This window comes from Drosophila erecta, unplaced genomic scaffold, assembly GCF_003286155.1.
Source record: "Drosophila erecta strain 14021-0224.00,06,07 unplaced genomic scaffold, DereRS2 tig00000000-arrow-pilon, whole genome shotgun sequence".
In the NCBI taxonomy this organism is placed as follows: domain Eukaryota; kingdom Metazoa; phylum Arthropoda; class Insecta; order Diptera; family Drosophilidae; genus Drosophila; species Drosophila erecta.
The window spans coordinates 17,200,416-17,211,612 of record NW_020825194.1 but is presented as its reverse complement, the minus strand read 5'-3'; the positions used below and the strand labels follow the sequence as shown (position 1 = coordinate 17,211,612).

The 11,197-nt window shown below is 45.8% G+C and overlaps 1 protein-coding gene across 1 annotated transcript; it reads left to right on the top strand.

Annotated features, from left to right (window-relative positions):
• The first annotated feature begins 134 nt into the window (after positions 1-134).
• On the top strand, positions 135-10,513 carry LOC6553271 (TATA-binding protein-associated factor 172). Its single transcript, XM_001980094.3, has 7 exons — positions 135-786; positions 4,155-4,233; positions 4,298-5,217; positions 5,320-7,439; positions 7,502-9,543; positions 9,613-9,853; positions 9,912-10,513. The coding sequence occupies exons 2-7, from the start codon at positions 4,223-4,225 to the stop codon at positions 10,353-10,355; spliced, it is 5,778 nt and encodes a 1,925-aa protein (XP_001980130.1). The 5' UTR covers positions 135-786; positions 4,155-4,222; the 3' UTR covers positions 10,356-10,513.
• Positions 10,514-11,197: the final 684 nt, after the last annotated feature.

Here is an 11,197-nt window from a genome sequence, read left to right as displayed (position 1 = left end):
TATTAAAAAGAAAACGTATTAACTGGAAAGAGATTTAATTAGGCTTCGAAAAAGTTATAGCAACCTAACTGTCAGTAAATTTCATTTCTCAGTGAGAATAAGCTATTAAGTAAGAATTGCGCTTTAATTTCTTAATGCGATCTGGTCACACTGATCAGTGTGCTCTATCGGCGTCCCGCTCGCGCCGCCTAAAAACCGATGCACCACGATAGTCAGGCCGCACATATAAATGCGACTCCATCGAGCTAACATGGCTGCTGGGAACCGAAAACTTAAAAATATTGTGCTGTCGGAGTGTGTTTGCATCAGCGTGAAGCCCAGTGTTAAGTTAAAACATTGACTGCCCACGCCCACCAACGACAATTGCCGTAAATCTTATTCTACCGTAATTCGCAACGCCGGAGTCCCATCCGTGTGTACGTCGCGAGTGTGCCAGTGTGCGTGAAAATAAAAAGTCGCACCGTTGACTTGAGTGCGAGTGAGTAGGAAGAAAGCAAAGGCGATTGGATTGATTTGTGACGCTGCTGGCGAAAAGCAGTACCCCTACCCCATCCCGTGGGCCAAAACACACACATACGCACGGCTATAGTAACGCAGCATCGATTGTACAGTTTTAGAGCAAACAATTCAATTAGAAAATGCAGAGCGCATGAGTTGAATTGTGAGTGGGCGTCCCACAAAAGCTGATTGCTGCAGCACCGCAAAGGGAACGCGAAAGAGGAGTGTTGTAGTGTGGAGAAGAGAGAAAAAGCGAAGCGAAGAGGAAGAGAGCAACCATTGCCAAAGGTAAGTGATATAACATTCGGGGATCGGGAACAGAAACAGAAGGAACCCCCAAATTCTTATCCTCGATTGCAATAGTATTTATATGGCAGGCACTTATCGCTTCCGCTTGCGTGTGTGTGTGAGAAAGAGCTAGATAGTGGGGTCAATGGGGCACTCTGTTTATTGATAAGAGAGGAGAGCGAGCGAGAGGGAGAAAGAGAGAGGAGGTGGGCGCCAACGCAGCAAAACAGCGGAAATCCTTTACAAAAACTTGGTCTACCACTAGCTCTTTGTCTTTGCCTTTTGTTCTCTCGTATCATGTCATCTTGGTAGCCCGTTCTAGTGCGTGTATTTTTAGTAGCAGCACATTGCTCAATTCGCCAGCCGCTATTTGTGTCGTCCATTTGTTCATTCATCGGGCTCTTTTTCCGATTTCAGTGGGTGGCATTTAACAATAATCCCTGCGTTTGCTGTCCACGTCCACATTACGATACTTTTCGTGCACGGAAAGAAATGATCGGTGGCTTCATGATTTTGCAAATAATTTTGAGCCATAAACAATTTTTAGAAAATAGTTATTTATTTTAACTCACTATACTTTGATCCAATAATTTTTGATTGTAAAAAAATGTTCATCTACCAATCATCTCCGTTTAGCAATGCAGTGAATTTCTCTCTGTGCACTACAATGCCAGGCGGTACAAGCACCTGTATTTATTTATGGTCCGCTGCCGTAATCGACTGCAGTCGCCGCTTCCCTCTCTCTTTCGCCACCAACAACTTGGGGTAGGGCACCTGAACTAGTTTCAAACGGCGGAGCTCGGCCTTTTCAGCTTTTTCGCATTTGCCATTTTCCCGCTGTTCGCAATATCAGCGACATTTGTCACAGTTTCGTTAAGAACATTTGAATATCCAAAGTTTACTTGCCGAACTTGACTGCGGCGTTGCGGTGATGATGCTGCATAAGTTAAACAGCCCCTTGTTTATCACACAGCTCCATCAATTAGATCCCGATCTGTGCCATATGCACATTGTGCAAAATACGCAGCAACAGCTGTCCCAATATTGGCCAAATTTGGTGCAAATATGGAACACTTCGCAAATATAAAACACATATGGCTCGATCACTGCCTAAATGTGTCTGTTTCGGCGAAATTTCAGCAGATGACCTATTGATCATATACTTTATTGAATTAAAACTATTTATAATTTCCAAAAGCAATAAGCACATACACACAGAACTGCAAGTTAACCATTCCTGCTCTGGGGATTATGATAGTAATAAGTGGGCGGACTATACGCTCATCTTGCTTTGGAAAAAAAAAAATGAACACCGACTAACTTAGTTAAATGTGGCAAATTAAAGCATTCATATTCATTTAATTAATTTATTTTCAATAATCAAGCGACATGGCAGGGGAAGTAGTCTGGCTTATCTTTAGTGTAAACAAATGACCCAGCATTTCCGTCAAGCCGTCTATAAATAAAAAAGCTCACAGAACTTGCCACACAAAATTCCAAACACTTGGTCTAGCCTAATCGGTATTTTACGAGTGCCATTTGGTGATAATGAAAAACATATTCGCAGCTTATCGTTCGATGAAAATGTACAACTAGATGCTTGGCACGTAATACTGGGTGAAAGCAATATGGAATAAACATCGCATAATACCGCACTCTCAACGGAACAAATTTTGAGAGGAAAAATTGAATAGTGCAAAGTATTTAATCATTTGTCTGCATTGCTACATACTGTTGTAATTAAGAAAAATTCAGCAAAATTCTCACGGTGCGTTTCGTCACTATCTGACGGCCATCCCCATTGATGACTGCTATTTCTTTTATGAATGTTCATCTAATGGAAACTTAATTACCTAGCCAGCGGGGCATTTTCCTGCTTCCAATCCATGGCAATCCAATCCCAATCCCATTCCCCCCTCGCCTCGGTGGGTGGCTTCGACAAGGTCGCTGACAAATCGAAGTACAGCAGATTTGTCGCCGATAAATTGGTTTTATGGTTGGTCGGACAAAGCTAAACGGACATGCCATATGTACAAACGATTTCATTATGACTTTACGTCGTTTTTAATATTATGTATTTCTCTATTGTTAATGTAAGCGTGTGCGCTTTATTGGCTTGATTATTTATGGATAAACATTTTCAATAAATCTACACGTGCCTTAAGACCGCGCCGTGTTCGTTATTATTTATTCTAATCGTAAATTTAAACATATTCTCAAAACGGTTCAGTGAACCGTGGGTTTTGCAAGTTCTTATCACCCACAACGCACTGCATTGATAACAGCCATTCAAAACTGAAAGCGTCAAGAGTAAAAGTATGTGTCACTTTGAAATATCGGCAATCTCCTTGTAATAATTCGAGGTAAACGGGCTTTAAACCAGGCCCCGGTCTTGGACCCCCTGGCTTTTTGTACGTAATACGGGAATATGGAATATGGAAATGTCGTAATTTGCTCAATTGTCACGTTCTGCTCTAAGCTGCTAAGAACGTCTCGGCGGCCACAACGAAGTCATTACTCGCCATTTGCGTTGAGTGACTCAATTTACAGAGCCTAACCCCTCTTGTTGGCGAAGCTTTGCAATGCTCCCCAGGAAATCCAACCCAGCACCGACTCGATAGTCCATGTCTTTTGCTTTCCTCGACCACGTGTCCAGTCTTTATTGGTCGATTGGATTGCGGTGGGAAAGGCAAAATTTCGAGATTGTGGCAGTCGTCGCGCTGAGCTCTGCGGCCATTCTATAGTACAGTAGTACAGTAATAAAATCGTACTAATTGGTTAATTTTTAATTTGGAAATATGTTATACATTGTTCGCGAGCGTAAGAATCTCCTTTTAAATTTCATCAGGGAATGTGTCGGGGGATAAATGGTCGAGCTGGTGTTTGGACGTAAATATTAAAAATGTAGTTACTCGTCGACATTAAAAGGAAATCATAAGGTAGCCTGAGTCAAGCAAATCGAAAAATTGAACCAACTTACTCGATGACGTTCGTGGCGACTTGTATATTGTTTTTATTTTTCTGGAAATCCATTTTTTTCGCACACTGAGTAATAGTATTAAACAATTTGGTATGGATATTAACATTCTTCTATAATACGTGCTATGGAGACAACATTCCATCAAATGATTCGCTTAATTCTATTATTAATTGACTTTGCTATATGGATGTATCGACTTGTTATTGCTGTTTTGGTCTGACTCACTTAAATAATATATGTTATATGAGAACCCTTGCCTGAGTGAGAAAATACAAAAACGAATTCAATTTCAAAACATTTCGTCAATTTTATGTACGCCTTATATAACATATTTATATAATATAATAACATATAATATCATTTATTTAACATCTTTTTTGATTTCCAGATTAGTTACTTAGATTATTATATCAACGGATCACAAAGAGAACCACAAATTACCATTATATAAGTATAATGACATCTAGGTATGTTTGTCAATTTAAAACACCGTAGGTCTAAATTGCTTATTTTATTTAACATCCCTTGCAGACTTGATCGACTGTTCATTCTACTGGAGACCGGCTCCACAGCGGCAACTCGTCAGGCGGCTGCTAAGCAGATTGGTGAGGTCCAGAAGCTTTATCCACACGAGCTGCATGCTCTGCTGAACAGATTGGTGGGCTACCTGCACAGTCCGTCCTGGGAGACGCGGATAGCTGCAGCCCAGACCGTTGAGGCCATACTAAAGCAAGTACCGGCCTGGCAGCCGGAACTTCAAGTGCTGCCCAAGAAGGAGCGCTGCGCTAGTAATACTGCAACAGCAGCTGCAGCTGCAGCAGAAGAGGACAGTTGTCAGTCAAGTGGTTCCAGCTCGACAACGACCAGCGAGCGACTACTCAGCTTTGATGAGTTCGATCTGCAGCAAATTCTCCAAAAAGGTGCCAGACTCATTGGCTCCGAGGGCAACGAGTTCGATGCGCAGGAGGAGCAACCGGCTAGTGGGGGCGGGGAGGAGGACAAAAGTCTCGCCAGTCGTCTAAGCCGTCAGCGGGCGGTGCTAAACGATAAACTGGGTCTCACCACGGCCGCCAAGCTGGGCGTAAATCTTACTGATATGATAACAGACGAGGACGTTGCGCTTACAAGGAGTGGCAGCACTTACAACGTCAACGCAGAAAAGCTTCCCGTCGAGCATTTACTCAACATAAAGCAAACGGGGAATGGTTCTGGCCAAGGTCCGCTTAGTTGCCGTGAGATGAACAGGGCCAAGCGCAAAGCTCGTCAAAATACAAGCGGCTGTTCTGCCACTGCAGTTACGCCAACTTGCAGCCGAAGGAACTCCAACAGCAATCATAGTACTGGAAGTAACCACAGCAGTAATGGCACCACGTCGGTAGCTACCTTAGATGAGCCCGAAAAGAAAAAACTGAAGTCAACAGATCGGCAGGAAATCTTCTATAGTTTAAATGGTGGGTTTCCGTTGATCACAGCTTTAAATGTTACATTTCTATAATCATGTTAATATTTATAACACTGACTTTATTAATGTGACTTATTTATCAATATTTCAGCTGCTGTGCCAGATGCCACAGGCACTTGGGTGGATGCCGTCTCCTGGCCACTGGAGAACTTCTGCTCACGTCTCTTCATTGATCTCTTTCACGCCAAATGGGAAGTGCGCCATGGGGCGGCAACAGCTCTAAGGGAACTGATTAATCAGCACGCCCAAGGAGCGGGAAAGGCAGTACTACAGACTCGCGAACAGATGGACGAAGCACATAGCCGCTGGCTAGAGGACGCTGCCCTGCGCCTACTCTGTGTGCTTTGCCTGGATCGGTTCGGTGACTTTGTCTCGGATCAGGTAGTGGCACCAGTTCGCGAGACCTGCGCCCAAGTGCTGGGTACCTTGGTCAAGGAGATCGAGGCGCCCAAGGTTCAACGAATCGTGGACATTCTGCTTCAGCTCATCCAGCACAAGAACGAGTGGGAAGTGCGGCATGGTGGGCTACTAGGCCTGAAGTATGTGTTTGTGGTGCGTGAGGAGCTGCTGCCCATCTATTTGCCCCAGTCTATTTCAAACATCCGCATTGGTCTTCTGGACTCTGTGGATGATGTCGGAGCGGTGGCTGCAGCATCCCTGATTCCAGTTTCTTCCTGGTTGCCGAAGCTATTAAATCCAGCGCAAGTGTCCTCCATTGTAAAAATGTTGTGGGACCTACTCTTGGATCAAGATGAACTCACGTCTGCATGCAACAGTTTCATGGGACTGTTAGCGGCCATTCTATGCCTGCCAAACGCCGCCCGTTGGGTGGAGATGGAGCCAATGGCCATTTTGGTACCGCGCCTGTGGCCTTTTCTTTCCCATAGCACTAGTTCTGTGCGGAGGTCAACGCTGAAGACGCTTATGACCCTGACGAGTGCGGATAGGGTCAAATCCGAGCCCAAAGACGAAACTCAAGTTGAAAAGGAAGCAGATAAGGAGAAAATGAAACTTAACTTTGGAGTCAGCGACTGGAAGTGGCAATTGCTGCAGCAGGCATTGCGTCACATATATCAACGGATCTTGGTAGAGCCGCAGGCGGATATCCAGGCACTAGCCCGTCAAGTGTGGTCTAATCTTATCGAGCATGCAGATTTGGGTGCGCTATTGCATGCTGCCTGTCCATTCGTGTCCTCCTGGATATGTCTCTCAATGCAGCCACCTAGACTCGCTTTTGATGCAGGGGTGCTGATCAGAGCTGGTGGAGATACAAGCACACCAGGGAGCACCTCCCGAAAACGAACGCCCCGCATAGGAGACGAATTGGGCGGTAACATACTAGCGCACTCAAACGCCTCATTAAAGCTATTCCTCGGTGGTAGTGAGGCCACGCCTTTGGATGTGCGGGATGCTAATTTTATGCGAGCTCGGATTTCCTCATCTCAGGCACTAGGTGCGCTTTCTCATTACCTGGTTCAGCCAGCACCGGGAGTGGTGTATACTCCACAAACAGAGAGCCCCACAGAGTGTTATACAAAAGTACTATTGGGTCATCTCAATGCCCACTCCGCTGTCCAGCGAATCGTGTGCGGGCTGATCATTGCGTTTTGGGCCCTAGAAGACGAGCCAGTACGTCCAGGCCCACCCAATCTGCAGGAAAAGTTACACCAGTGTGTGAGCGAGTACGTCTACTATGATGAGGTGGCCATCTCACTGACACGACTACTACAAGAGGCACAAGACTTTATTGCTACGCTGAAGCAGAATAAAATCCCGATTAAAGACTTCAACAACGCCAAAATCCTTACTCTAGATCAAATCGAGGCAGTGGCAACTACGTTAAGCGAAAATCTGCGTTCTTATCCCCTCAAGCCGAAATTGTTGGATATGTTAGAGGAGCGTCGACGCAGCCTTCAGGCGTCCTACCAGCAGACCACCAGTGAGCAAAGCGCCTATCATGTCAGTGCTCAGGCAGCTCTCGCTGGCGCCATCTGCGCTCTTCACTGCCTGCCTGATAAGCTAAATCCGGTGGTCAAGCCATTAATGGAGTCCATTAAGCGGGAGCAATGCCTCCAGCTGCAGCAGCTGTCTGCAGAGTTCCTGGTCCACCTTATGGATCAGGTCTGTGATAGAAATCCTAGTCCAAATAGCAAGATTTTAAACAACCTTTGCACGTTGCTAAGAAGCGATCCCGAATTCACTCCCAAGCTGGTAAGTTCGAGTATGCTTGCTTGTAAGTTAATTTGCTCATTGGTTGATCAAATCTCTTTTAGGTAATGCCACTAGAAACCCTCAAACAGACGCCACTTTCGTCTGAGGTTATCAATAATTGTGTTTACTATGGTATCCTAGCACTGGCACGTCAACAGACAGTGACAACCACTAACACGCGAAGCGGTGGAGGTGGTGCAACCACTCTCACTGCTACTACGGCCCCCAGGGGCCCTGGGCGGCCGCCCACTGCCGAAATACTGTCGGCAACCAACGCCACTACTCACGTTGAGCTAAAGGCACAGCAAGCCAAGGAGGCGGAGGCAAAGCAATGCCGCATACAGCGCCTGGGTGCGGCATGTGCCATAGAAAAGCTGTGTAGGATTTTTGGAGAGAAAATCATTGAGAAGGTGGCTGTCTTCCAACAGCTGATGTTTGGCAAGGTGGAGCAGTTCGTAAAAGAAGCGTTCGACTGGCGATTGGGTTGCATCCTTCCAGATTTGGGAGTTTGCAATGAGCTTGTCACCTCTATGCAGCTTATTGAGACAGCAGCCCCTCATCTACATGTTGCACTGTATCCACAGATGTTTGCCCTTTTGCCATCCCTTGGCTTTATCGTTTGCCATCCTCTTAAGGCAGTTCGACACATGGCCGCTCGATGCATCGCCGCGCTAGCGGAGATCGATGCTTGCCAGACTATGCAGTTTGTGGTTCACGATCTGCTGCCGCTGCTTGGAAAGATTGAGCAACTTATAGAGCGGCAAGGAGCAGTAGAGGCTATCGAACGCGTGGTCAGCCGGCTGCAGATTAAAGTAGTGCCCTACATCGTGCTGCTGGTGGTGCCTCTACTGGGCGCAATGAGCGATCCGGATGAGTCAGTGCGACTGCTTTCCACGCACTGCTTTGCAAATCTTGTCCAGTTAATGCCCCTGGACGGAAAGACGGAGCAATTAAAAAGCGATCCGCTGCAGGCGCGCAAGACGCGGGACCGTGAGTTTCTCGACTATCTTTTTAATCCAAAGAGCATTCCCAATTACAAGGTTCCGGTGCCAATAAGTGTTGAATTGCGCTGTTATCAGCAAGCCGGCATCAACTGGCTGTGGTTTCTAAACAAATACAATCTACACGGCATTCTTTGCGACGATATGGGATTGGGCAAAACTCTACAAACCATATGCATCCTTGCCGGGGATCACTTGCACCGTCAGACGGTCAGTTTGGCGAATCTGCCTAGTCTGGTCATTTGCCCACCCACTCTGACCGGCCATTGGGTGTACGAGGTGGAGAAATTCCTTGACCAGGGATCCGTTCTGCGTCCCTTACACTACTATGGATTGCCAGTGGGAAGAGAGAAGCTAAGGAGTGAGATCGGAACAAAGTGTAACCTGGTTGTGGCCTCCTATGACACTGTGCGTAAGGACATTGACTTCTTCAGCGGGATACACTTCAACTATTGCGTGCTAGATGAAGGCCATATTATTAAGAACGGAAAGACAAAGAGCTCAAAGGCCATTAAGCGACTAAAGGCAAACCATAGACTGATCCTCTCTGGCACGCCCATTCAGAACAACGTGCTTGAGTTGTGGTCCTTGTTCGACTTTTTAATGCCCGGCTTTCTGGGTACTGAGAAGCAGTTCGTGCAACGCTTCTCCCGTCCCATACTGTCTTCGCGGGATGCAAAGAGCTCGGCCAAGGAGCAGGAAGCTGGAGTGCTGGCCATGGAGGCACTGCACCGCCAAGTCCTGCCCTTCCTGCTACGTCGTGTCAAGGAGGATGTGCTTAAGGACCTTCCGCCAAAGATCACCCAGGACTTACTTTGCGAACTGAGTCCGCTCCAGCTTCGACTGTATGAAGACTTTAGCAATAAACACCTGAAAGACTGTTTAGACAAGCTGGGCGACTCGTCGTCGGCATCCATGGTGACAGAGAATCTCAGCGCCAAGACACACATTTTCCAAGCGCTTCGCTACCTGCAGAACGTTTGCAATCATCCCAAACTGGTGTTGCGCCAGTCTGAGGAACTCACAAAGGTGACCAGTCAGTTGGCGCTGTCCAACAGCTCATTGGACGACATTGAGCATTCGGCGAAGCTGCCCGCCTTGAAGTAAGTGCACTCTCGTTACACACACATAATATATATTATTTATTTAAAATATTTAATTTCTCTTCCCAGACAACTTCTCTTAGACTGCGGTATTGGTGTGCAGACGGAGTCGGTGAGCCAGCATCGGGCGCTAATCTTTTGCCAGCTGAAGGCGATGCTGGACATTGTGGAACAGGATTTACTGCGCCGCCATCTGCCCAGCGTCACTTATCTGCGGCTGGACGGCAGTGTACCCGCCTCTCAACGACAGGATATAGTCAATAACTTTAACAGCGATCCCAGCATCGATGTGTTGCTCCTGACCACTATGGTAAGCAAAACATGGCCTTTTTGTTTTGATCGAACATTAATTGTTAATCACTTTTTAGGTTGGCGGCCTGGGTCTAAATCTAACGGGTGCCGATACGGTAATTTTTGTCGAGCACGACTGGAATCCAATGAAAGATCTGCAGGCAATGGACCGCGCCCACCGAATCGGCCAGAAGAAAGTGGTAAATGTTTACCGGCTGATCACGCGCAACTCGCTGGAGGAAAAGATCATGGGACTACAAAAGTTCAAGATACTTACCGCCAACACTGTGGTGAGTGCGGAGAACGCCTCGCTGCAGACAATGGGCACCTCGCAAATCTTTGACCTCTTCAACGGAGGGAAAGACAAGGGAGCAGAATCTGGATCGTCAGCGGTGACAGGATCAGCCTCGGGCGGCATGTCCATGAACACCATTATCGAGAACCTGCCGGAACTGTGGTCCGAGCATCAGTACGAGGAAGAATACGATTTGGGCAACTTTGTGCAGGCACTAAAAAAGTAGACTACTGCTTCCCACTCCAAGACTTCCAGTTTTAGGCTACGTTGATCATTTAAATTGCCCCCCGTTCCTTTATAATCGCGAAAAGAACTTTTAGAAATAAATATTAATAAAGCTTGAAATTAAATAAAAAAGCCACACGGCTCTTAAATCTTTCCTAACACATTTCAAAACTAAAGGATAATCTATTAATCTATAATGCGTTTTTAGAAGAATGAGATCTCGCAGAGTGTCCAAAAAGTGATGCATACTTTACGGCGGACTGCAAATTCGAAAATCAAATATGCTTGGGAATGGAAATTGTTTTCAATGTATCGAGAATTAAGTGAGAGTAAAAAAAAAATGAAATGTGGTTGTTTTTAAAAAATAAACTATAGTTAGGAGTGTAGATTGTTTTCAATGTTTTAAGAATACATGGAGCTCTAATTCTAAAAGTTTGTAAAAAGTCGAATATTGTTCAGTGATTCTTATCAGCAATTGTTTGTCCAGAAAAATTAGTGTTTGAGTGCATAGTTTGCTTAGTAAATATTTACTCCTGTCCCTCACAATAAAACACCTAATTTCACCCTGACCAATTGTTTCCCTCGGCACGGCTCATTTTGTTGACTAATGTGCTCATATTGCCACAAGTTATCTGATCGATCGGTTGAAATCGATTTTGTGTTTCATTTATCAGAAGAGCTATTTGCTTGAGTGGCGAGGAATATGTATTTTCGGTTGTTCTCATTCGAATCAGTTCGACTGTGACCCTAGTACCTTGAAATTTGACGGGGCTATCACTCGTGTCAGCCCATTAAAAGTGGCCCAGCTAGTAAATATAGTTAGTTGACCCCTTACCACACAGC